Raw genomic sequence first — 27,534 nt, forward strand, 5'->3', positions numbered from 1 at the left:
AGTGGCAGTGGACCCTAAATAAGGAAAAGTGTGAGGTCATCCACATGAGTTCTAAAAGAAAGTCGTTATAGTTCGGTTACACGATACATCAGTCTAATCTAAAAGCCGTAAATTCAACTAAATACCTAGGTATTACAATTATTAACAACTTAAATTGGAAGGAACACATAGAAAATGTTGTGGGGAAGGCTAACCAAAGACTGTGTTTTATTGGCAGTAAACTTAGAAAATGTAACAGACCTACTATGGAGACTGCCTACACTACGCTTGTCCGTCCTCTTTTAGAATACTGCTGTGCGGTGTGGGATCCTTACCAGATGGGACTGATGGAAAACATCGAAAAAGTTCAGAGAAAGTCAGCACGTTTTGTATGATCGCGAAATATGGGAGAGAGTGTCACAGAAATGATACAGGATTTGGGATGGACATCATTAAAAGAAAGGCATTTTTCGTTGCGGCGGAATCTTCTCACGAAATTCCAATCACCAACTTTCTCCGCCGAATGTGAAAATATGTTATTGACACCGACTTACATACGGAGGAACGATCACCACGATAAAATAAGGGAAATCAGAGCTCGTACGGAAAGATATAGGTGTTCATTCTTTCTGCGCGCTGTACAGGATTGGAATAATAGAGAATTGTGAAGGTGGTTCCATGAACCCTCTGCCAGGCACTTAATTGTGATTTGCAGAGTATCCATGTAGATGTAGAAGATGGTGCTTGAAGTGATCGCTGTAGCAAGCAGAAATCTACAGATACCAGAAATTCAGTGCTGGCACCTGGTTTGACCAGAACCGAGGTGGAATCGCCCTACACGTCAGGAGCCCGAAGATAGCGTAGTAAATCGCTGAAACTGGTAGCCAAATAAAATGTTTGGAAATTAGGCGGCTGAAAGGTGTTTGATTTGACATTCTGAACCGAACAGCCGAGTCCCGCAACCATCTCTGGAAAGATGGACATACAAAGACTCCATGCACTTCCACTTTCGGTAGTACAACTTGAATCGCAGAAATCTGCGCTCATTTCATTCTGGAATATTTTTCACCAAATGTCTCTCTTCTTTCGTTGGGCAATAATGCCAAGGCAGCTTTATAGATGTTTGTCTCGTTATTTGAAAGCCCAAAGTCGGCGAGAATGGTGTATACTTGCGAAAACTGTTTGCTACAACACTTGGACGTATCATCTGTTGACAAGTCTTCTTTACTTCTTACAGCCTCTCTCCCTGCTCTTCCGGGGTAGCCGCGCGGTCTGAGGCACCTTGTCACGATCCGCGCGGCTGCCCCCGTCGGAGGTTCGAGTCCTCCCTCGGCCATGAGTGTGTCTGTTGTCCTTAGCGAAGTCAGTTTAAGTAGTGTATAAGTCTAGGGACCGATGATCTCTGCAGTTTGGTCCCATAGAAGCTTACCACAAATTTCCAAAAATTTTCTCTTGTCTCTGCATCTTAGAGATGGGTAGTTCGCGAACGAACGGGTGCAAAGGAACGGTTCACCAAGATGAACGAAAGGACCGAGGAACGAATTCCAAGGAACGATCGGTTCATAGTTCACTTCGGTCGCGGCGGTCTACTTACAGTTCCCGGGAACGAGGAACGATCGGTTCATAGTTCACTAGTTCACTTCGGTCGTGGCGGTCACTTTGGCAGTTCTCGTTCCAGCCTCGGTCGCGTGCTCGCCTCAGTCTCGGTCTCCCTCGGCCGCACTCGTCGTTCTTCGCATGACCACCTGTCTCAGTTCCAACGCCGACTGCTCCTAGTTAGTTCAGTATCCAGTTGTTCGTTTCGTTCACTGCGCTCGCCTATTTTACATGTGTTCCAAACTTTTCTTGCACTTGGCTCTGGCTATTCAGCGTCCACGATCGGTAATCAGAGAGTATTTTATAGTTACGTAAATTACATAAAAGTTACGTTGTATGTAATAGGTACGTCTTTTCAGGTAACAAAAGGGCATTTCAGCTCACTTCATTATATCGATGAACAGCAGAAGACATACTTATAACAAGGCAAGTTTTTTTTGTTATTCATATATTTTTTGGTTTCATCGACTTGATTTGGCAACTAACTTTCAATAATTTGCTTAATTTGTAGTGTAAGAAATTCATATAAAACGATTTTCGTGTATCTTTCATATACAAAACATTACATTTAGGAAGGCTCTAATTATTTTTAAGTTTAGTTGTTTCCAATTTGCATTACCTGCTAGTTTGGTTTCTGTGAAAAAAAAAAAAAAAAAGTGGGTTGTGGGTCATTCTGGCTCAGTAGGAAAAGCGGTGCCTCTCCATTTGAAAAGACTCAGATTTCCATAAAATCGTATTTACTTATTATCTCAAAAACAATTGTTCAGAAGGAGCTTTCAAACCAAAAACTTTATTACTGCGAACTTAATTTTATTATTATTATTATTATTATTATTATTATTATTATTATTATTATTATTATTGCTGCATTAACTTTAATAATGCGACATAGAAACCTAATTTTTACTAAGCGTGTGACGCAAGTATGATGAGAAAACCACATTTTATTTTATGCTTCCAAAGAGTCTGTCCTTTGCCTACGAACTCAGAGACAACGTGAAGTATACACAGCGTGTAAACGATTATTGTTTAGAACGTAGCATTGCTATGTACCGGAAGCCGAATTTTATACAAGACACTTGTGGTCTATTAAGTTGGGAAACAGCCACAAACAGGTTTACAAGACTACATGTGCTATATAGCCCATGCGCGTCGCGTGAGATTTTCATGTTCTCTTCTCCAGCTCTCTACACATCGACATCGATTGTTTTGCAGTTGTTGCTTGCATTAGCTTGTTATTTCTTCACTGCCTAATTATTATATGTTTGTCTGTTTGTTGTATCTGTTGTATCTGCTCGTAACGGGTAACACATCGTCCGTAGTTGGCGAGCAGTCTGTACTCGGGGCCGGTTTTCCGTACGCCACCCTATATTATTTCCCTGCGATCAGCCACACAACGCTACAGTTGGCTGAACGAGAGGTTCTGCACAATCATAGAAATTACTTCTAAAAGTGTGTAAGAATTCTGTAATGAATAAAAACTCTATACCCCCAGGGGGAGGCAAGTGCAGCCTCTTGGTGCCCTCCATCCTTCAGTCACCTACACTCCTAGTTTTCAGCTTTTCATAAGGACCGTATACCAAGCACAAATGAATGGTGAACGAGTAAAAATGAACGGTTCCCAAAAAAGAACGATCAGCAGTGAACTAGTTCCCAAGAATGAACGAGTTTGCCCATCTATAGTGCATCTCTCTGATTTTCCTGCGATTTTGCCCCTGCTAATATAAAGTTCTCTTAGTTGGTTGCTGCTCATATCCTCGATTATGCAGGCAACCCAGCTCCTCTCAATATATTTTGGAAATAGAAGTCTCTCCCTTTCGTGCCCTTTTCTTTGCCTGGTTCAAAGTCTTCCTTACTTCCGACCGAGTGTCATCCAGAACTCCAGACTTCTATAATCACTGCATGGAACCTCTCCTGTGATGGCTTGTTTGTGATTTGCCAGGCCTGTTTACTGTATCCTTCGCACTCTCACATTGGTTGAAATGGCTCTGAGCACTATGGGACTTAACAGCTGTGGTCATCAGTCCCCTACAACTTAGAACTATTTAAACCTAACTAACCTAAGGACATCACACATATCCATGCCCGAGGCAGGATTCGAACCTGCGACCGTAGCAGTCGCGCGGTTACTCTCACATTGACGGACAATACAGAAATTGTGTTGCTTTTGAATACTACATGCTTCAAGCCGATTTATTATCAAGTGACTTACGTGGCTACATTCACCAAATGGAACCTTTCCTGGGAAGCGAGTAGCTTGTTTCCAATGCACTACTGCCCATTTACTCTAACTCCCGCACACTCACATTGACGACGCGACATGCAGGCTTCTCTCCCAGCGACTAATACGGCTACAGTCACCACATGGAACCTCTCCTCAGAGTTCAGTAGCTTGTTTCCGATGCACCACTGCCCGTTTACTGCAAGCTTTGGTCCCTCACATTGACGATGTGACACACAAATTGCGACGCGGTTGAGTACTCAGGCTCCATGCCGACTTCCCTGCAAGTGACTAATGCGGCTACAGTCACTGCATGGAAACTCTTCTGGGTGTCCAGTTGCTTGTTTCCGGTGAACCACTGCCCTTTGCTTTAACCCTCGCACTCTCACGTTAACGGTGCTACACAGAAATTGCGTCGAGGTTGAATGCTACGGTTTCCATGCCGATGTTTCCCCCAAGCAACTAATGCGGCTACCGTTACCGCATGCAATCTCTCCTGGATTGCCAGTAGCTTGTTTCCGATGCACCACTGCCCATTTACTGCAACCTTCGGACGCTCACGTTGATGATGCGACACAGAAATTCATTTGCGATTGAATACTACAGGCTCCATGCCGACTTCTCTCCAATCGATTAACGGGGCTACGGTCTCTTTAATGGAACCTCTCTTGGGAAGCTATTAGCCCGTTTCCGATGCACCACTGCCAATTAATGTAACCTTCGCACCCTGTGATTGACGATGCGACAAAGAAATTGCGTCGAGATTGAATACTATAGGCTCCATCCTGACTTGTTTCCAAGCACCGCATATGGTATGGCAGACCAGTATTCGATCGAGAGGACACGAGGTACTTTGTACCGCAGCCTAAAATCGGCCTCTTGCCTCATGACGATAATAGGGATGTTTGTGATGACGGGATTTAAAGTCTCCCATACTTACACTACTCACTTGTTACGAGAAAAGGGCTGGGGGGAGTGAGAGGGAGCGAGCGACAGAGAGAGGGAGAGGGAGAGAGAGAGAGAGAGAGAGAGAGAGAGAGAGAGAGAGAGAGAGACAGAGAGTCCGCAGAGTAGTAGTATGACACTTTTATCATATTGTAAGTTATTTTTGTGTGTGTGTGTGTGTGTGTGTGTGTGTGTGTGTGTGTGTGTGTGTGTGTGTGTGTGGGAAAATAAAGGGTAAAATAAGAAAAAGTGAAAAATTTATATATATGCACACCATGTGTGCGAAAGAAAGAATAACCATAAACAGAAAAAATATTAAAAAAGCAAAAAAAGTAGAAAAATATATTTATATAGTTGTTCATACGCAATGTTATGTCTAGCCTCAAAATATACCGGGTGATCACCCGGTATATTTACTCAGCATGTGCGTGTCGTGAATAGAATAGCTTTTAGATTTTTCAACTGCCACTAGTCATTCAAGTCACAATATTTTTTGAATGTACAGTCTTAGACATAAAAAGTGACCGCAGGCCGGCCGTCACAGAGACTGAGTCCGAGTCGTTCACTTAAGGTGGAGAATAAAACCGACCGCCCCTGACAACGCTAAGTCAGGCCATCCACACAATGTGGCAACACTATTACATGCGGAAGTGTCAGCAGAAACTGTTGTCTACTTGCGAGAGATGGTTGTGTTGGGTGAGCCCGTGGTCTAGTGGTAACCGTCACGAATTCTAATCTTACAGTCGCGTGTTCGCGTCCAGTTCTATAATTTTCTTTTTGTCTCTTTTCGGCCGTCGTCTTAAGTTTTGAGGCTGATTGAGCATCGGAGATAATTGGCTTCACATTCTACCCACAAGCAATAACTAATACTTCCAGAAACAATTCCGCAGAACAGCTCGTGGCTGCGTCGCGATCACAACAGCTTACGCTCGAGTGTTTCCCCGCGCTGCAGCGGCTACCGGCCTCCGGCCAGACGCCACCCGCCGCCTGAAGTTGGGTGCCAGTGTATGTATCAACTGCCATTTTCGAATCTGAAGTTCTAGTTATCATCTTGCAGTTAAGCATTGGATTTTGCATACTTGAAAATCATGAACTACTGTTAAGCGTTGTAAAATTGGGTCGCAAGTGGAAAAAGGTGTAACATCTGCCACACAATATTTACTTTTGGTATAATAAAGGGGTGAATGCAGAGGAGGCAGCTCGTAAGATTTGAACTGTGTGTGGAGTGACTGCTTTTGGAAAAAAATATGCCAGATAAAGAAGTTCTTGCTTCAACAAAGATCGTTGTAGCTTGAACGATTTTCCACATTAAGGAAGTCTCGACTACTGATATAAGTGATGGATTACCATTTAACCATCATGCGACATTTACGTTCAGCAGACAAAGTCCAGAAGTCTGATGTAGGTGTACTGCATGCACTAATTCGAAACAACAAAAATCAACGAAGTGCCTTTTATTGCAGTTCTGCTTGACCGTCGTCAGGTCGCTCATTGAGCATTCCTACGCAGTACTGTTACTGGTGACGAGTTATGGTGCCTTTATCGTTAACTGCCTAAGAAGAAATGAAAGGCTGAGCCCCACCAAAAGACGTAAACTCGAGCAAAGAGTAGTGTGCACAGAATGTTTTGCATCTGCTAGCTCCAAATGTGTGTTTTGCACAACGTATTCTTCATCAAGGGTTTGTCCATCACAGCTGGAATTTGGTGTTAAGAATTGAGACAACTTTCGTTCGCAGTGTAAGAAAATCGGCCGACAAAACTACATCACGTCTGATACTACATGATAATGCACTCTGTTGATTTGAGAAACAAAACTAGCCATAAGCTTGATAGGGAAGTCATATTTTAGGCACTTGTCCCTCTGATCGTTTACTCATAACCTTTTACCTTTCCCGCTTTTGATCGATCAACCGTGAAGGCAATTCATTTCTAGACGAAAATGCTCTTCAAACTACACTGGCTTAATGACATCGTTAGATCCAGTAGGTTTCTACAGGAGTAGAATTGGTAAACTACTTTAGCATTGTCAGATTGTTTTACATATTGTGGACGAATATACTGTTGCTGATTAATTTCTCTTTGATGATTACTGTTATGTTCAATAAACTAACGTAAAACGCAATTAAATATTCACTTTACTAAAAGCAAATTGAATTCAACTTACTACAGAAACATCTCGACGCCAGTCTACCTTAATAAAGCATTAAGCACTTGTAACACGATTGTGCCTATTTTAATACGAATTAGTAGGATATTACCGACTTTTGACTCCGAAAAGGTATGTATTTACTTCATGTCCTGTATCATACTCAAGTCTTATGAAAATGTGGCAGTTCATAATTCAAATTACGTATCCACAACAACAGAATATATGTCGGCAGAAGTCAAAAGTGGAATTATGAGTATTCGTAGTACCATAAGGTTTTCGCTCTGACGCTAAGGGGGTACTGAATGTAGGAAGACGACTTTTGCTGGAGAGTTGTCTTACGATTGCCTTATTGAGTTTCTACCTACCTGCTTCTAGCTCTGCTACGAACGGAATTGAAAACATGGCTTTCAGCGAATCTCGAAAGGCGAACGAAAGCAACTTGCACCTGGTAGGCAAGAACATTACCTCGCAGCTAGCGAAAATGTGCGGCAGATGTGCCTTACTTATAGGCCCAGTAGCCCCCCCCCCCCCCCCCCCCCCCACTCATGATCCGTGGACCTTGCCGTTGGTGGGGAGGCTTGCGTGCCTCAGCAATACAGATGGCCGTACCGTAGGTGCAACCACAACGGAGTGGTATCTGTTGAGAGGCCAGACAAACGTGTGGTTCCTGAAGAGAGGCAGCAGCCTTTTCAGTAGTTGCAGGGGCAACAGTCTGGATGATTGACTGATCTGGCCTTGTAACAATAACCAAAACGTCATTGCTGTTCTGGTACTGCAAACGGCTGAAAGCAAGGGGAAACTACAGCCGTAATTTTTCCCGAGGGCATGCAGCTTTACTGTATGATTAAATGATGATGGCGTCCTCTTGGGTAAAATATTCCGGAGGTAAAACAGTCCCCCATTCGGACCTCCAGGCGGGGGCTACTCAAGAGGACGTCGTTATCAGGAGAAAGAAAACTGGCGTTCTACGGATTGGAGCGTGCAATGTGAGATCCCTTAATCGGGCAGGTAGGTTAGAAAATTTAAAAAGGGAAATGGATAGGTTAAAGTTAGATATAGCGGGAATTAGTGACGTTCGGTGGCAGGAGGAACAAGAATTTTAGTCAGATGAGAACAGGGCTAAAAATACAAAAACAAATATGGGTAATGCAGGAGTAGGTTTAATAATGAACAAAAAGTAGGAGTGCGGGTAAGCTACTACAAACAGCATAGTGAACGTAGTATTGTGGCCAAGATAGACATGAAGCCCATGCCTACTACAGTAGTACAAGTTTATATGCCAACTAGCTCTGCAGATGATGAAGAAATTGATGAAATGTATGATGAGATAAAAGAAATTATACAGGTAGTAAAGGGAGACGAAAATTTAATAGTGATGGGTGACTGGAATTCGAGAGTAGGAAAAGGGAGAGAAGCAAACATAGTAGGTGAATATGGATTGGGGGTAAGAAATGAAAGAGGAAGCCGTCTCGTAGAATTTTGCACACAGCATAATTTAATCATAGCTAACACTTGGTTCAAGAACCATGAAAGAAAGTTGTATACATCGAAGAATGCTGGAGATAATAGAAAGCATCAGATATATTACATAATGGTAAGACAGAGATTTAGGAACCAGGTTTTAAATTGTAAGACATTTCCAGGGGCAGATGTTGACTCTGACCACAACTATTAGTTGTGAACTGTAGTTGACTGGAATACTCTCTTTCAAATTCTGAAGGTGGCAGGGGTAAAATACAGGGAGCGAAAGGCTATTTACAATTTGTACAGAAACCAGATGGCAGTTATAAGAGTTGAGGGGCATGAAAGGGAAGCAGTGGTTGGGAAGGGAGTGAGACAGGGTTGTAGTCTCTCCCCGAAGCTATTCAATCTGTATATTGAGCAAGCAGTAAAGGAAACAAATGAAAAATTCGAAGTAGGTATTAAAATCCATGGAGAAGAAGAAGGGATCGGTTGGTAGGACATGTTATGAGGCATCAAGGGATCACAAATTTAGCATTGGAGGGCAGCGTGGAGGGTAAAAATCGTAGAGGGAGACCAAGAGATGAATACACTAAGCAGATTCAGAAAGATGTAGGTTGCAGTAGGTACTGGGAGATGAAAAAGCTGGCACAGGATAGAGTAGCATGGAGCGCTGCATCAAACCAGTCTCAGGACTGAAGACCACAACAACAACAACAACAACAACAACAGTCTCTAAAATAGATAAACCGCAACACAAGAGACGAGAGTAGCTGTATTTCTCGTGTGGAACGACGTGGACTACAAAGCATCAACTGATGTCCTTTTATCACATCTCAAGAGAAAATCATTCACATTATTCAATTGAAATGTCATGATAATATCAAGTGAATGTAGCAGGATAGTTCTGTACCATCAAGGAGGTAACTCGTCGGTCACAGAGTTGCCGTACATATTCAGTTATACTTCCAGTAAGGATACCACCTGATGTGTTCTGTGGGTGACCTCGAAAGTGACCACAGGATCGTGTCAAAGCTGTGGGTGGCAAGGGCCGGAGTACCCTCATTATAAGTCAGTGAGTCTTATTCGCACTTCTCTGTCTAGGTTTAGGGGCTAGAGTGTAATTACTTGTAACACAACGATGCACTAAGTGCAAACGATACGTCATAAATTAATAGCTCCGAAATTATTTATGTTTTACTGTCTTAATCGGAACAAAACCTTGGAAGCGTATTCACCAGAAGCGATTCACAATTTCGGATCTTCTCCAGTGGTTGACTTGACAACGTATCTTTGCTATACATTATTGTTATTGAGATAACTGACATTGGCACACCCTCCAGAACACAGACATGACCTAGCTTCTTGTTGTTAGCTTTTCTGACGGATATTCTGCCGTTGCTCGAAACGTGAAGACTTTAAGTTGAATTCGAACATCCCATACGGCGAAAATCTGATGTTTCTATTCTTCTAACTTTCAAAAGACAGTTACAATAAGCGGCAGAAAAGCGCCTGTGGACCAACAATTAATAAAGCAGTCATAATTAGTGGAATGTGGCGAACTGGTAACTGTGAAAAACTACTTTTTTCATCTGCTCAGCACCGCAGTATGAACTTAAGAGTTTCGTAGGATTACTACACTTTATTTCGTTGTGATCGTTTTCAATGACAGTAGAGGAGGAACAAAACCATCTGACTTGAAATATACTTTTCCAGCGGGATTTGAATCTTTAGCTGCAGTTGCAGTAGTACATCCAGTGAGGTATCATGAATGTGAGCATTCACTCATTGCTGTAGTATAGGCCGAGGTGGAAAGAAGCAGCTTTCCCACAAAGTAAACGATGAGAGACACCCTAATTATCGCATAAAGTAACCGACCCGCAAACGAAAGTTTTCCAAAACCGCTGTCACTTATTAAACATGAATTATTCAGAAAATTACAATTATATCCAGTGAAAAGAGTAGGTTAATGCAGCTCCAGTCCGTCACTGAGTTGCCACATACTTTCCGAACAGCACTTAGGATACAGGGTGGTCCACTGACAGTGACCGGGCCAAATATCTCACGAAATAAGCATCAAACGAAAAAACTAAAGAACGAAACTCGTCTAGCTTGAAGGGGGAAACCAGATGGCGCTATGGTTGGCCCGCTAGATAGGTCAAATGGATATCAACTGCGTTTTTTTTAAAATAGGAACCCTCATTTTTTATTACATATTCGTGTAGTACGTAAAGAAATATGAATGTTGTAGTTAGACCACTTTTTTTCGCTTTGTGATAGATGGCGCTGTAATAGTCACAAACGTATAAGTACGTGGTATCACGTAACATTCCGCCAGTGCGTACGGTATTTGCTTCGTGATACATTACCCCTGTTAAAATGGACCGTTTACCAATTGCGGAAAAGGTCGATATCGTGTTGATGTATGGCTATTGTGATCAAAATGCCCAACGTGCGTCTGCTATGTATGCTGCTCGGTATCCTGGACGACATCATCCAAGAGTTCGGACCGTTCGCCGGATAGTTGCGTTATTTAAGGAAACAGGAAGTGTTCAGCCACATGTGAAACGTCAACCACGACCTGCAACAAATAATGATGCCCGAGTAGGTGTTTTAGCTGCTGTCGCGGCTAATCCGTATAGAAGTCGGCATGGAGCATGTAGTAGTCAATTGCGACGGAATCTCTGTGTTACATTGTCACTGTGGTGGAGCGAGGGTTACAGTAAGCGGGCATTGGTTCATTAGAAACAGCCTACCGCTTTCCCAGGAGAGCATTCGTGCGGTCACCGTAGCACCGTCACTCGCTTGGAGAGAAATCACCATAGAAACTGTAGCATTCAAGCTCGACGTAATTTCTGTGTAGTATCATTAACGTACGTGTGCGAAGGTTAAAGAAAATGGGCAGTGGTTCATCGGAAACAAGAAACTGGACTCCCAGTAGAAGTTCCATGTAATGACTGTAGCCACGTTAGTCGCTTGGAGTGAAATCAGCATGGAGCCTGTAGTATCAATCAAGACAGAAATTCTGTGTCGCATTGTCAATGTGATGGTGTGAGGGTTACAGTTAATGGGCATTGGTGCACCGGAAACAAGCTACTAACCTCCCAGGAGAGGTTACATTTGATGAATGTAGCCACGTAAGTCATTTGATAAGAATTCGGGATGAAGCCTGCAGTTTTGAAAATCGATACAATTTCTGTGTCGTCCGTCAATGTGAGGGTGTGAAGGATACAGTAAACGGGAGTGGCAAAACAGAAACAAGCAACTGGCACCCCAGGAGAGGTTCCATGCGGTGACTGTAGCCGCGTTAGTCGCTCGGAGAGAAATCGGCATGGTGCCTGTAGTTTTCAATCTTGACAGAAATTCGGTGTCGCATTGTCAATGTGATGGTGAGAGGTTTTACAGTAAATGGGCAGTGGTGCATCGGAAACAAGCTACTGGCCTCCCAGGATAAGTTCCTTGTGGTGACCGTGGTGGCATTAGTCGCTCAGAGAGAAGCCGGCATGGAGCCTGTAGTATTCAATCGCGACGCTATTTCTGTGTTGCATCGTCAATGTGATACTCCGAGGGTTACAGTAAATGGACAGTGGTGCACCAGAAACAAACCGCTGGCCTCCCAGGATAAGTTCCTTGTGGTGACCGTAGTAACGTAAGTCACATGAAGATAAGTCGACATCAAGCCTGTAGTATTCAACGCGACGCAATTTCTGTGTCGCATCGTCAATGTGAGGGTCACAGTAAACAGACAGTAGGGCATTTGAAACAACCTACTGGTCTCCCAGGAAAGGTCGCATGCAGTGACTGTGGCCGTGTCAGACGCTCGGAGAGAAGTCAGCGTGGAGTCTGTAGTATTCAATCGTGATGGCATATCTGCGTCACATTGTCAATATGAGGGTGCGAGGGTTACAATAAACGGGCAGTGGTGCATCAGAAACAGACTACTCGCTTCACTTGAAGAGAAGTCAGGATGGAACCTGCAGTACTCAATCGCATTGCAGTTTCTGCGTCGCATCATCAATATGAGGGTGCGAGGGTAACAATAAATGGGCAGTGGTGCACCGGAGACAAGCTACTGACTCGGAAGAGAGATTCCATGCGGTGACCGTAGCCGTATTAGTCACTTGGACAGAAGTTGGCATGGAGCCTGTAGCATTCATTTGTGACAGAAATTCTGTGTTGCATCATCGATGTGAAGGTGCGAGGGTAACAACAAATGGGAAGTTGAGCATCGGAAAAAGGCTGCTGGCCTCCCATGAGAGATTCCATGTGCTGAAGGTATCCACGTTAGTAGCTTGGAGAGCAGTCGACATGGAGCCCGTAGTATTCAAACGAGACGCAATTTCTGTGACGCATCGTCAGTGTGCCGGTGTGAAGGGTTAATGTGCATGATCTGTGGTCTGTCGGAAACAAGCTACTGGACTCCGAAGAGAGGTTTCAAGCGGTGAACGTTGCTTGGAGAGAAGTCAACATTGTTCCTGTAGTAATGAAACGCGATTCTTCTCCTTACACGAGGCATCACAACAACGTTTCACCAGGCAACGCCGGCCAGCTGCTGTTTGTGTATGAGAAATCGGTTGGAAACTTTCTTCATGTCAGCACATTGTAGGTGTCGCCACCGGTGCCAACTTATGTGAATGCTCTGAAAAGCTAATCATTTGCATATCACAGCATCTTCTTCCTGTCGCTTAAATTTCGCGCCTGTAGCACGTCATCTTCGTGGTGTACCAATTTTAATGGCCAGTAGTGTAGTTCGCGCACGAGAAATTTGCTTTGTGCAGGACCCTGGATTCTTGTTTTGACAAATTTTAAAAGGATAGGATGATCTCCTTCACATCATAGTCCAAAGGTGGTAGGTACATTATTTATAAATTCATTTAATGTTGACTTAGTGCCATCAAAGGCCTGAGGGATCAACTGTAACGCATCGCTTATTGAAATACTGCTCTCAGTATCGGCAGAGTTAGGGGTCGTCATGACTCGCTGTGTTTGTGATGCGAAGTGCTGAGTAGAGGCAAGCTGGCGCTGCTCCATTGTGGTACGTGCAGATGCTGCCCTTGGAGCCGAGTTGCTACCACCTGTCCAGAGCTGCGCTATCTCGGGCCGGGCGTGGTGTCGTGTAGCCCGCAGCCGCTGGAGCCGCTGGAGGCGCCTGCTGACGCCCAGGCGGTCCTCCCAGGACCGTGATACGGATTTAGGGCAGTGGTTGCCGGAAGGGCCTACCACTTTAAGCAGATTGAAGGTTACGTTGGACTTCAGGGATGGGATCATTCTGGCAGAGTTTACAGGTGGAGGAGTCAGGTAACTGGCAGAGACCTTCCGCCTTCTATTAACTGTGATTCATAACAACAGTGGTGGAAGAACCTTTGTCTGCAGGTCTACATCTACATCTACATTTATACACCGCAAGCCACCCAACGGTGTGTGGCGGAGGGCACTTTACGTGCCACTGTCATTACCTCCCTTTCCTGTTCCCGTCGCGTATGGTTCGCGGGAAGAACGACTGCCGGAAAGCCTCCGTGCACGCTCGAATCTCTCTAATTTTACATTCGTGATCTCCTCGGGAGGTATAAGTAGGGGGAAGCAATATATTCGATACCTCATCCAGAAACGCACCCTCTCGAAACCTGGACAGCAAGCTACACCGCGATGCAGAGCGCCTCTCTTGCAGTGTCTGCCACTCGAGTTTGCTAAACGTCTCCGTAACGCTATCACGCTTACCAAATAACCCCGTGACGAAACGCGCCGCTCTTCTTCGGATCTTCTCTATCTCCTCTGTCAACCCGACCTGGTACGGATCCCACACTGATGAGCAATACTCAAGCATAGGTCGAACGAGTGTTTTGTAAGCCACCTCCTTTGTTGATAGACTACATTTTCTAAGGACTCTCCCAATGAATCTCAACCTGGCACCCGGCTTCCAACAATTAATTTCATATGATCATTCCACTTCAAATCGTTCCGCACGCATACTCCCAGATATTTTACAGAAGTAACTGCTACCAGTGTGTGTTCCGCTATCACATAATCATACAATAAAGGATCCTTCTTTCTATGTATTCGCAATACATTACATTTGTCTATGTTAAGGGTCAGTTGCCACTCCCTGCACCAAGTCCCTATCCGCTGCAGATCTTCCTGCATTTCGCAGGAATTTTCTAATGCTGCAACTTCTCTGTATACTACAGCATCATCCGCGAAAAGCCGCATGGAACTTCCGACACTATGTACTAGGTCATATATGTTGTGAAAGCAATGGTCCCAAAACACTCCCCTCTGGCACGCCAGAGGTTACTTTAACGTCTGTAGACGTCTGTCCATTGAGAACAACATCCTGTGTTCTGTTTGCTAAAAACTCTTCAATCCAGCCACACAGCTGGTCTGATATTCCGTAGGCTCTTACTTTGTTTATCAGGCGACAGTGCGGAACTGTATCGAACGCCTTCCGGAAGTCAAGGAAAATGGCATCTACCTGGGAGCCTGTATCTAATATTTCTGGGTCTCATGAACAAATAAAGCGAGTTGGGTCTCACACTATCGCTGTTTCCGGAATCCATGTTGATTCCTACAGAGTAGATTCTGGGGTTCCAGAAATGACATGATACGCGAGCAAAAAACATGTTCTAAAATTCTACAACAGATCGTTGTCAGAGATATAGGTCTATAGTTTTGCGCATCTGCCGACGACCTTTCTTGAAGACTGGGACTACCTGTGCTCTTTTCCAATCATTTGGAACCTTCCGGTCCTCTACAGACTTGCGTTACACGGCTGTTAGAAGGGGGAGGGGGGGGGGGGGCAAGTTCTTTCGCGTACTCCGTGTAGAATCGAATTGGTATCCCGTCAGGTCCAGTGGACTTTCCTCTCTTGAGTGATTTCAGTTGCTTTTCTATTCCTTGGACACTTATTTCGATGTCAGCCATTTTTTCGTTTGTGCGAGGATTTAGAGAAGGAACTGCAGTGCGGTCTTCCTCTGTGAAACAGCTTTGGAAAAAGGTGTTTAGTATTTCAGCTTTACGCGTGTCATCCTCTGTTTCAATGCCATTATCGTCCCAGAGGGTCTGAATATGCTGTTTCGATCCACTTACTGATTTAACGTAAGACCAGAACTTCCTAGGATTTTCTGTCAAGTTGGTACATAGAATTTTACTTTCGAATTCACTGAACGCTTCACGCATAGCCCTCCTTTCGCTAACTTTGACATCGTTTAGCTTCTGTTTGTGTGAGAGGTTTTGGCTGCATTTAAACTTACAGTGAAGCTCTCTTTGCTTTCGCAGTAGTTTCCTAACTTTGTTGTTGAACCACGGTGGGTTTTTCCCGTTCCTCACAGTTTTACTCGGCACGACGATTAGGTCATGATTGGTTTTGAGGCTGTGTACGGCTGTACTTGCTGTCGTGTCCTGACACAGTTGGCAGAGGAAGGAAAGGGGTTGCTGGTCAGTCTGCGCTCCCGAGCAGTACACAGCAGTACACAGAAGAACAATTCACAGTGAAGGCATTTGAAAGCTTCCATCTATCTGAGCCAACACTGGTGCACGCGTTTACTAGAATGCAGGTGGTGAGACTCGGTAGGGAACTCGTTGTGGAGACTCTCGGACAAACAGGTGTTTGAAATAGTTGTTTATTCCAGAGAGGACTAACTAATACACTGGAGGCTAGGGTTAGAAAAAGCACGAATAACACTGTTACAACAGAAGCCAGTGCACAAGTCCCAGGAGTGGATGCTAACCACAGTAGCAAACACTAGCACCATCTTAAGGCAACAACTTACTTGCGAAACAAAACATACTGAATGTGACACTGTTCACTGAGGCACTCCAAGTGAGAGAGAGCAGACTTACGCGGAGCTGGACCGAGGCTGGAGTCGACGGACGCGGATTCGGCGCCCAGATCGTCTGACTGAGAACTCCGCCAAGATGCGGAATCTAGGAGTTTTACAGAGTCGCGTGGGGGCACTGTTTTTCCCACTTAAAGCCACCCAGCCAAACCCGCAGGTCTCTTGCAGGCGCCTGCCAATCGCGGTTTAGTTAGGTCCCCTCTACTGCTCCTCAGGCAGGGATGATAATGCAGTTGCACTAAGTCCGTATTTGGTTTCAACATTGTTCAGCTGAAAGCTAAACGTAACTGCTCTGCCAAATAAGACTTGCAACATTATCGTCACACGTCATTTAGCCCCACCCTTCGGGCTCCCCGGAGTGGGGACTGCTGGGTCAACAGCTTTTTGGCGTTGTCGCTCTCTTCCTAAGCCTTGTGAGCCTACTGACGCTGCTGGCCTCAGGGCTGGTATCAATCTGGCTTTATACACTACTACATGCCCGTAGGTTACAAAGTTCTACGGTGGCAACCTAGCACAGCGTTTAGACGACATATGAAGTTACGTGTGAATTCCCCGAAGAGTAACTAGCGCCCTGGGGCCGCGTCTGCATTTTCGCAAGGCTTTCCCCTTACGGTTTACTTCCTGTAGTAACAGCATCTCTCCCAGTTTTGTCTGCCCCAGCATCGTCTCTGCTTCCGCACCTTGGTGGGCCTGTCCTCCTTTCTCACAGCTTCAAGATAACACTGCAGTAGCAAGGAAAAATCTATATACACTACTGGCCATTAAAATTGCTGCACCACGAAGATGACGTGCTACAGACGCGAAATTTAACCGACAGGAAGAAGATGCTGTTATATGCAAATGATTAGCTTTTCAGAGCATTCACACAAGGTTGGCGCCGGTGGCGACACCTACAACGTGCTGACATGAGGAAAGTTTCCGACCGATTTCTCATACACAAACAGCAGTTGGCCGGCGTTGCCTGGTGAAACGTTGTTGTGATGCCTCGTGTAAGGAGGAGGAATGCGTACCATCACGTTTCCGACTTTGATAAACGTCGGATTGTAGCCTATCGCGATTGCGGTTTATCGTATCGCGACATTGCTGCTCGCGTTGGTCCAGATCTAATGACTGTTAGCTCAAAATAGAAGCGCCTGCGATGCTGTACTCAACGACGAACGTGGGTGCACGAATGGCGAAACGTCATTTTTTCGGATGAATCCGGGTTCTGTTTACAGCATCATGATGGTCGCATCCGTGTTTGGCGACATAGCGGAGAAAGCACATTGGCTCTGAGCACTATGGGACTCAACTGCTGAGGTCATTAGTCCCCTAGAACTTAGAACTAGTTAAACCTAACTAACCTAAGGACATCACAAACAGCCATGCCCGAGGCAGGATTCGAACCTGCGACCGTAGCGGTCTTGCGGTTCCAGACTGCAGCGCCTTTAACCGCACGGCCACTTCGGCCGGCGGAGAAAGCACATTGGAAACGTGTATTCGTCATCGCCATACTGGCGTATCACCCGGCGTGATGGTACGGGGTGCCATTGGTTACACGTCTCGGTCACCTCTTGTTCACATTGACGGTACTTTGAACAGTGAACGTTACGTTTCAGATGTGTTACGACCCGTGGCTCTACCCTTCATTCGATCCCTGCGAAACCCTACATTTCAGCAGGATAATGCACTACCGCATGTTGCAGGACCTGTACGAGACTTTCTGGATACAGAAAATGTTCGACTTCTGCCCTGGCCAGCACATTCTCCAGATCTCTCACCAATTGAAAACGTCTGGTCAATGGTGGCCGAGCAACTGGCTCGTCACAATACGCTAGTCACTACTCTCGATGAGCTGTGGTATTGTGTTGAAGCTGCATAGGTAGCTGTACCTGAACACGCCATCCAAGCTCTGTTTGACTCAATGCCAAGGCGTATCGAGGCCGTTACTAAGGCTAGATGTGGTTGTTCTGGGTACTGATTTCTCAGGATCTATGCACCCAACTTGCGTGAAAATGTAATCACATGTCAGTTGTAGTATAATATATTTGTCCAATCAGTACCCGTTTATCATCTGCATTTCTTCTTGGTGTAGCAATTTTAATGGCCCGTAGTGTATTACATTGCTTCTGCTGAAAGGCTGGTGTTCTGAGGAAGGGACAGGTCAAGCTGGAGGTAAGGAATTCCTGGATCGTGACCAGTGGCTGGTTAGGTGGAGGGTGGAGGGGGGGGGGGGTGAGGATCATGGTTGGACAGTGCTATGAACTAGGAGAGACAGGGATCAGTGTTGGGATTACGTTGGCTCTGGTTGGAGAGACTGGTGGCAAAAGACGTGTTTCCATTTCATGAATCAGGAGAAGGAGAGTAGGTCTTTGACACATCATCAAGGTCAAGCTCAGGTGTCGGGCGGAAGGTGAGGCCTCTACCTACGACCGAAACTTCTGTGGGGCTGAGGGTTTTGGAGGAAAGGTTAACAACAGTGTTAGGGGAATGTTCTGGCTCTGGATTTGGTGCAGTGTTACCAGGGAGTTTTTGGGATGTGGCAAGTTGAAAAGATCAGCTAGGCAGGGTTTGGAGCGCTGTGGGGAGGATAGGGACTGGATACTGGTTCACTGAGGTGGCAGTAGCATGTCAGCAGGTTGGATGACTTATGAAAGCGGTGCTCATAATGCCGTTCCAGGTGCTGGACAGTGTGGGATTCAGTTTCAGAGACACGACGTATACAGCTTGTCTTGGAGGGTTGCTGAGGTAATTCTGGCATGCCTATGCCGTACAGATGTGTATTTGCAGTACCAGTTTAGTGAGGACCAGGGACCAGCGGAACCCGAGAAGATGCTCATTATGAAAGCAGGGGTGGGATCCAGAGAAAGGAATTTTTGCAGTTAGACCATTGTACGGGTGGGGGGTGTACTGTGGTTTAGGCAGCGTTTAAGAAACAGGATGTGGGACTGGGTTTTAGCCAGGGAAAGGGATACTCTTCTCAACTGGTGCAGAAAGATGGAGCGGGTACATTGTGGTAGGAACACTGTAGGTAAAACGGGAAGGACACGGAAATGGGCAAATGAAGGAGTTAGATTGTCGTGAGGGGAGCTCAATAACAGAAAAGAGGAGTAAAAAAATACGACACGCAAAAACATGCACAGATACGTTAAAAATGTACAGAAACACGCGAAAAAAGGAACCGACGAGGAACGGGATATGCGTGCGTAAGGGAAAAGTGGGGGACGGGGGATCAGTTAGACTGAGGATCAAAGTTCGTGTGGCACATGTAGGTGTGGAGAATAAAATGTAAAAATAAGTGAGGATGAGGGATAAAATGGGATCAATAGGAATAATTATCATTTGCAGTGGGAAGAACTTGGAGCATCAGATGCTGCACCGACACCCCGTGCAGTCACGAAGCCACATTTTTAGTGGAAGAAATCGTTCGTACAGAGTTGCTCGGAAGTGTGTCCAGTTTGAAAGGCGGTGAATAAACACTGGAAAGAAGCTAGGAAATGCACAGAGAGAAGAATAATACTATAGAGAATAGTAACAAAGGAAAACATTGCAGAGTTGTGCGATTGTAGAAAACCCGTTAGGCAAAAATCAAACAATGGAAACTCCAGGTTTGAATTTCAACAGTATAAGGAAAAGATAGATCTACTAACTGTAAAGATGACACATTGGCTTGCTGACAGGCGCAATGAAAAGATGCTTACACATTTAGCTTCCAGTCAAAGCCTTCAGAAAGTGAAACACACACACATTCACTCACACGAGCAACCACACCACACCACACACACACACACACGACCACCATCTCTGACAGGTGGGACTGGGATGTGGCTGTAATGTGGGATGGAAACAGCAATCTCTAGAGGAGTGGGGGGCGGGGGACAGCAGCAAATGGGTTGGGGGGGGGGGGGGGGGGGAGAGAGAGGAACGCTGACTGGCGGACTGTGTAGGACCAGACTGCCGAAAGGCGCAGTGTCAGCAGGTTGTGGGGCTGGGAGGTGAGGGGAAAAGGACAGGAGTGGGGAAGGGGGAAGACGGGGGGACGCATTGGCAGAGTGTGGCACACAAAGAGGGTGAGCGGGCGAGAACGGGAAGGAGGTGACGGGACAGAGGGTGCGAAAACTGTCGGACGGAGGGTGTGGGGACTGTAGGTTGACGGGAATGGAGAAACCGAAATGATGCTATTTGAAGCTAAATCGTTAAAAGGTAACATACGATGATTAGGATGTCATAGAAGCAAAACGTATGACGTTTTTACACCTTAAATCTCCAAAAATATCTAAACTGGAAGGCACACATTGACTACTTAACAGCTTAGTATTTTTAATTTGTATTTTGGCAGGTGCGAGAAACACGGACTGGAAAGGTAGTCTATAACTTCTACTTTGAGTCAGTTATTCATTATGGCATAATCGTATGGGGAAATTCAACAAATGAGACTCCTAGTATTACAGAAGAAAATACTTAGGAACATAAGTGTTACCAAACAACAGGTGTCCTGTCAACTATTGTTAAAAGATTTCAATACACTATCTATACCCTCCCTTTACATATATGAGGTGATGTTATTCTTATATAAAAGTCAGCATACAGTAAACTCTGTTTCGTCCACAACTAAAATACTCACCACAGAGAGAATTTTAAACTCTTGAAACACTACTGAAAACTTTTTACCCAAACACCAGGGAAGAAGGGACTTAAAATTTACAATAAAATAAAAGGCAGTAATATATTTAACATGGAGTTTGATTCATTTAAAAGATTAGTTTTTACCATTCTAGTGGAAAAGTGTCATTAGTCTATTGACGAATTCAATGGGGACAGTTTCAGAGTTTTAAGATGGTAATTATGCATTTTATTTTTGTGTACTGGAAACTGCAGTATGCATTTGTGTAGCAGTATCTCAGTAGTATACATAAAATAATGTAAACTATTGCATTTCTCTTTAAAAATGTTTCTTATTTTAAATCCTGACACGTCTCCCACAAATTGTGTATTACGAGACAAATAAGAATGACGACAAGGCGCGACGGTGAGTGCGTGTTTCCACCTGCTGTGTAGGGTCGCTTACGCTTTAGACTCACAGCTTTGCAGGTCTGTCAGCAAGCAAAATCGAGAATGGTGACCACAAGATATTTATAATGTGTAAGTTGGCACACACATCAGCAGGGTGACAGATCATTCATGGAGTGGATCACCAAACCCACACTTGTGCCAATCCACAATGTGTGCTGAAACCACAACAAATGAAATAAAATGACAAAAATTGTTTTCCTAATGAGCCCTCCAATTGTGATGTTGTTAATGTTTATGTTTTATAACTTCTAATTATATGTAAATCGTGAAATATAGATTAGAAATACTGAACAATGGAATGGCAGTGAAGTGTGACTTCTGGTGACACTGACTGTGCAGCAATGTGTTTCAGAACCTCTAGAATATGAAAACTGGTCAGATCTGACAGTTGAGCTCTGGATCAGTGCAACATGGAAAGCATGTAATGTATGTATGACTGACACTTTATTAACAACATTATGAGAAGGAAAGTTGCTACTCAACATATAGCGGAAATGCCGAGTCCGTCCTGGATTTTCCATTGTTTGACACTTTATTAATTTATTTCCATTTCGTCCCAAATAAAAATCATTGTGTCCTTTCGTTAGTGTATTACTATCTGCAGGTGACATCAAAATAGTGCACATATGAAATAACTGAAAAGTGTGAAACAGGCATCTGACAGATATTCAGGACACATGGAGGTAGGATTGCCTGCCCATTCAGATTTAAAGGACAATTTCATCAACACAAGGATATGGCAATAAAAGGTATGAATATGACATTCACTATGGTGCCAAAAATTCCCATTTGTGTAATGATAATTGTGACAATGAGCTTCAATATGGAGGGAAATAAAATCAGTTTCAGTGGCTGACATAATGAATTCTTTTGTGAAATAAAATTTTTTTAAACACGAAAAATTGCATTTTTATTTCGGCCAACACTTTCTTGGCTCTTATACAATAATTTCATAAATCCATATTTTGTCTTTTACTTGCTTTTCAAACCGTTCACTCATCCAGGGGCTCCAATGTTACATTCTGCAGTCTGAAAACCAAAATTATTTCTCAGTACCCTATGTCAGTGTCATCATCATCCGTTTCGTAATCTGTTAGGAAGTCATTCTCTGTCCATCGGAAAGTATTAATTATCCTGAGCCGAGGCATTTGACTCTGCATCTCAGCAAAACATTTTTGTAGAAAACCTCATCCTCTTCCTCATACGTCACATGTAGTTCTCTGGAAAAAGAAAGAGAAAAAGTAACTGCAACATTTGTATTTCTGTATTTTATTACACCCTATTTCTTGTAATACTACAAACCATAAACATTGGTGAACTGTGTCATAAATGAAGTGCAAAGGAAATTTATCAGAATTTTTAAACTTAGGAGATACAAATTCTAGTTAATACCTATCTTCATATTAAACAGGTTTTAACTGTGGAAATATGTGGGTAGCATATGGTGTTTTGACTGATATCTCAATAAAGGACTTGGAGAAATGAAGAACCTACAAAAACAGTGAAAACTGGTCTCAACATGCAGCTGAGGTAAGTACTAAATGATTTCTATTGTGTTTTTCATTCTAATTATTTCTCGAATACATCAAATCCAATGAAATTTGGAATAATGCACTATTTCGCGACTGATGATTTTAAAGAAAGTGTTTTTTTCCTCTGTGCCTTAAATACCTGAGGACCATCCTACAAGATATTTTCAAAATTTTTCCTTTTTTCCAGTCAGTCTTCTGACTGGTTCAATACAACCCACCACAAAGTCCTCCCGTGAGCCAATCTCTTGATTTCAGTTGCATCTTGTGTCCTCAATTATTTGTTGGATGTATTACACTCTCCTTCTACACTTTTTACTCCTCACAACTCCTCCTAGTACCACGGAAGTCATTGCTCAATGTCCTAACACATATCCTATCATCCTGTTTCTCTCCTATCATCCTATCCCTCTTCTTGTCAGTGTTCTCCACACTGATTCTGCACATAACCTGTGGTGTCACCGCCAGACACCACACTTGCTAGGTGGTAGCTTAAATCGGCCGCGGTCCATTTAGTACATGTCGGACCCGCGTGTCGCCACTGTGTAATCGCAGACCTAGCGCCACCACCAAGGCAGGTCTCGAGATACGAGAGAGCACTCGCCCCAGTTGTACGAGAACCTAGCTACCGCCCAGTTGTACGAGAACCTAGCTACCGACCAGTTGTACGAGAACCTAGCGACCGACCAGATGTACGAAGCCTTTCTCTCTCATTAGCCGAGAGACAGAATAGCCATCAGCTAAGTTAATGGCTACGAACTAGCAAGGCGCCATTTGTATCAGTGCCTATAGCTTACGAGTATTCAAGAGAGATGTATTCCAAGGACTAATAAAAAGATAAGTAATAAGCATCTACATACTTTTCTTCTTATTCATTTATAAGTTCTCATGTTCCAGACTTCACGCCCGTCTGCGTTAGCCTTGCGTGCCCTATCGGCTACAGCGTTAGTCTAGCTTGCCTTTTCAGCCATCGAACTTCACGGTGTCGGCCCAGATACCGACACAACATTGGCGACGAGCAAAAGAGTTTGTATTAATTCGTTTGTGACATTGGCGACGATTTAAAGTGTTTTCTGATTGCTTACATTTAATTGTGTCATGGCTTCGCCACATTCTCCAGATGTACTGTCCGAATTTTATCGCTTGCAGAATCAGCAGACGCAGGCGTTACTGGATGCCCTTGGACAGCTCGTCCAGGGTCAACGTGCGTTGCACACCGATGCGGCCGCCGCCGCTTCTTCGCTACCGCTGCCACTAAACGCTGTTGCACCTCCCTTTCGACCATACGTGGCAGCCGATGAGACCTGGCACGAGTGGTCTCGCCAGTTCAACTTTCATCTAGCTGCCTACAGAATTCAAGGTAATGAGCGGCAGCCGTTTTTGCTTTCTTGTGTCGGTGTGTCCACATACCGTGTGATAGTGAAATTGTTTCCCCGACGCGACGTAGCAACTCTGTCCTACGAGGTAATTTTGTCTGCATTAGATGCCTATTTCAAAGAAACAGTTAATGTGGTTGCCAAACGGTATACGTTCTTTTGTACAAAACGTACGGCCGGTCAAACTAATAGGGAGTGGGTAGCAACATTGCAAGGACTTACTAGGGACTGTGCCTTTGAATGTGACTGTGGTCTTTCTTATTCAGATACAATGGTGCGTGATGCAATTGCACAGAACGTTTCTGATGTTCGCATACGGGAGCAAATTTTGAAACTAGTTAATCCCTCCCTTCAACAAGTGATAGACATATTGGATAGACAGGACACACTTGACTGTGCTCAGGAATCTTTTGAAACTTCGCCAGCCGTGTGTAACATTAACCGGCCCGCTGGACGCGCTGCGCGGCCCGATCCCCGGGCCTCGCGCACGTCCGCACAGCTGCCATCGCACAAACAAACGCAGCTGCCGCCGTGCGCTAAGCCACGTGTGCCGCGCCAGCCCACAAATGTAGTGAAATCATGCCCGCGGTGTGCTACTAGACATTCGCGTGAACATTGCCCGTCACGCCAAGCTATTTGCTTTTTCTGCAATAAGAAAGGACATGTTCAAAGTGTTTGCCAGAAAAAGCTCAGATCAGACAATCACAATCATTCCAGGCCCTTTGCTTCGCGCCGGAATCGAACCAAGGACACTCAGGCTCGTGGACCTTCGCCTATGGACATTCATGTCGTTAATTCCACTTCGTCCAGTGACACTTTCTCTAACGGTAACTGTGTTCGTCCCACAAACACTGTGCGTCGGCGTCGCCGGAAATCACGTCAATTAGCAAGTGATTCTGTACCAGTGTCTGTTCAAATTGCACAAAACAGTCGCTCTTGTCGTCAGCAGAACAATAAACTTTTTGTGGACTTAGACTTTGAAGGCAAAGTGATACCCTTCCAGCTCGATACCGGAGCTGCAGTTTCATTGCTCAATCACGACACGTACAAACAACTGGGCAAACCTCCGTTGCGTTCCGCAAATGTTAAGCTAACTACATATTCCGGACAGACAATTCCTGTGTTAGGACAGTGCAGCCTTCTTGCAACATACAAGGGACAAACAAAACTTGTGTCATTTTACGTTCTTCGTTCTTCTTCTGCAGTGAATTTGTTTGGTCTAGATTTATTTCAGTTGTTTAACATGTCTATTGTAAATCAGGTCCTATCAGTGAATCAGACTGTGCCTACAGACAGTGTTTCTCGGCTGTGTGACGAATTTGCAGACATTTTTGCACCGGGCTTAGGTTGCGCTAAAAACTATGAAGCACATTTAGAACTGAAGGTAAACGCGCAACCGAAATTTTTCAGGGCGCGCAATGTTCCCCACGCATTGCGTGATGAGGTCGCAAGGACGTTACACGATCTCGAATCACAGGGTGTAATTGAACGTGTGCAAGCTTCTCTCTGGGCCTCACCCTTAGTAATTTTGCCAAAACCTTCCGGAAAATTGAGACTTTGCGTGGACTTCAAGGCCACAGTGAATCCACAGCTAGTGACTGCTACTTTTCCTTTGCCCCGCCCGGAAGATCTTTTTGCTAAACTGTGCCCGGGAAAATATTTTTCAAAGTTGGACCTAGCCGATGCGTACTTGCAAATACCGGTGGACGACGAATCCCAGCGCGTATTGGTGGTTAACACGCATCTTGGATTGTACCGCTTCAAAAGACTGCCATTCGGGTGTGCATCCGCCCCTGCCTTGTTTCAGCAATATTTACAAACTATTTGTGCGTCGGTCCCTACTGCAGCAAACTATCTGGACGATATAGTGATCTCCGGACAGACAGAAGAAGATCATCTTGCGAACTTACGAACATTATTTCAGGTCTTGCGGCAAAATGGTCTTCGCTTGAGGAAGGACAAATGTGTGTTTTTTGCTCGTGACTTACCATACCTGGGACATGTCCTTAATGCCCAAGGCATACATCCGAGTCCAGAGCACCTCCGTGCCATACAAGAATTGCCTTCCCCTCAAAATGTGAAACAGCTACAGAGTGTGTTGGGTAAAATTAATTATTATCATCGCTTTCTGCGCAATGCCTCTTCTATTTCAGCTCCGCTTCATCGCTTACGCCGTAAAGGTGTTCCGTTCGTCTGGACGACGGAATGTGAACGCGCCTTTCGCCAGTTGAAATCGGCGTTGCTTTCTAATACTTGCCTTACGCCATTCGATCCCCAGAAACCCCTTTTGTTGATGGTAGATGCATCGGATTTCGGGATCGGTGCTGTGCTTGCGCACAAAGTTGGCTCCCATGATCGCCCTATTGCCTTTGCGTCCAAATTGCTCTCGTCTGCGCAAAGAAATTATTCACAGATAGAGAAAGAAGCTTTGGCTCTCGTGTTTGGTGTTACTAAGTTCCATGATTTCTTGTATGGTCGTCACTTTACCATCATCACAGACCACAAACCTTTGACATCGCTTTTTCATCCGACCAAGCCTGTACCTCCACGTACAGCGCAGAAATTCATTCGCTGGTCTATTTTCCTCTCGCAGTACCGCTACGATATCTTGTATCGGTCCACTGCTAAGCACGGAAACGCCGATGAGTTGTCCCGTTTGCCTGTTGCTGAGGATAAAGCATTCGATTCTTCCGAACTTGCTTGCCTGTTCATTGATTCGGAAACCGATGAAGTGGTCGAATCGTTTCCGATTGATTTTCGTCGTGTCGCTACAGCCACAGCTGCTGACCCTGTCCTTGCTACTGTTTTACGTTTTGTTGCTACGCAATGGCCTTTGTCAAAGTCTCGGATCGAGGATCCGTTGGTTCGCCGATTTTTTGCTCACAAGGAGAGACTTTTTGTTCGACGTGGTGTTTTGTTGTTGCGTTCTGATAATGATCAGTCCAGAGTCGTGGTCCCACGTTCGTTACAGTCCTCTGTTTTACGGCTTCTTCACCAAGGACATTGGGGTATAGTGCGAACGAAACAACTTGCTCGTCAGCACTGTACTTGGTTCGGAATCGATGCTGCGATTACGAATATGTGTTCTTCGTGCCCGGCGTGTGCCGAACACCAGTCCGCACCGCCGCGGAAAGTCTTTGCGTGGCCAAAAGCCACTTCCCCTTGGCAACGCTTGCACATTGATTTTGCTGGTCCATTCTGGAATGCTCGATGGTTGGTTCTGGTCGATGCCTTCAGTAATTTTCCTTTTGTTGTCCGGATGTCTTCCACGACGTCCTCCGCCACCATCCAAGCGTTGTCTGCTATCTTTTGCATTGAAGGTCTTTCGCAGACTATTGTTTCCGACAATGGCCCACAATTCATGTCCGCAGAATTTCAGTCATTCTGCCAGGCC

General features: G+C 44.8%; 1 protein-coding gene across 6 annotated transcripts in view; it reads right to left on the bottom strand.

The window, feature by feature from the left end:
- Positions 1-22,159: 22,159 nt before the first annotated feature.
- The window catches only part of LOC126473630 (F-box/LRR-repeat protein 7-like), a 135,789-nt gene continuing 130,414 nt past the window's right edge, over positions 22,160-27,534 (bottom strand). For all 6 annotated transcript variants that reach the window (XM_050100809.1, XM_050100810.1, XM_050100813.1 and 3 more), the window contains one exon: positions 22,160-22,455. In XM_050100809.1, coding sequence (XP_049956766.1) covers positions 22,365-22,455 — 91 coding nt within the window. In that variant the 3' untranslated portion in view covers positions 22,160-22,364. The remainder of the gene's footprint in view (positions 22,456-27,534) is intronic.

Source organism: Schistocerca serialis, chromosome 4 (genome assembly GCF_023864345.2).
Source record: "Schistocerca serialis cubense isolate TAMUIC-IGC-003099 chromosome 4, iqSchSeri2.2, whole genome shotgun sequence".
Classification (NCBI taxonomy): domain Eukaryota; kingdom Metazoa; phylum Arthropoda; class Insecta; order Orthoptera; family Acrididae; genus Schistocerca; species Schistocerca serialis.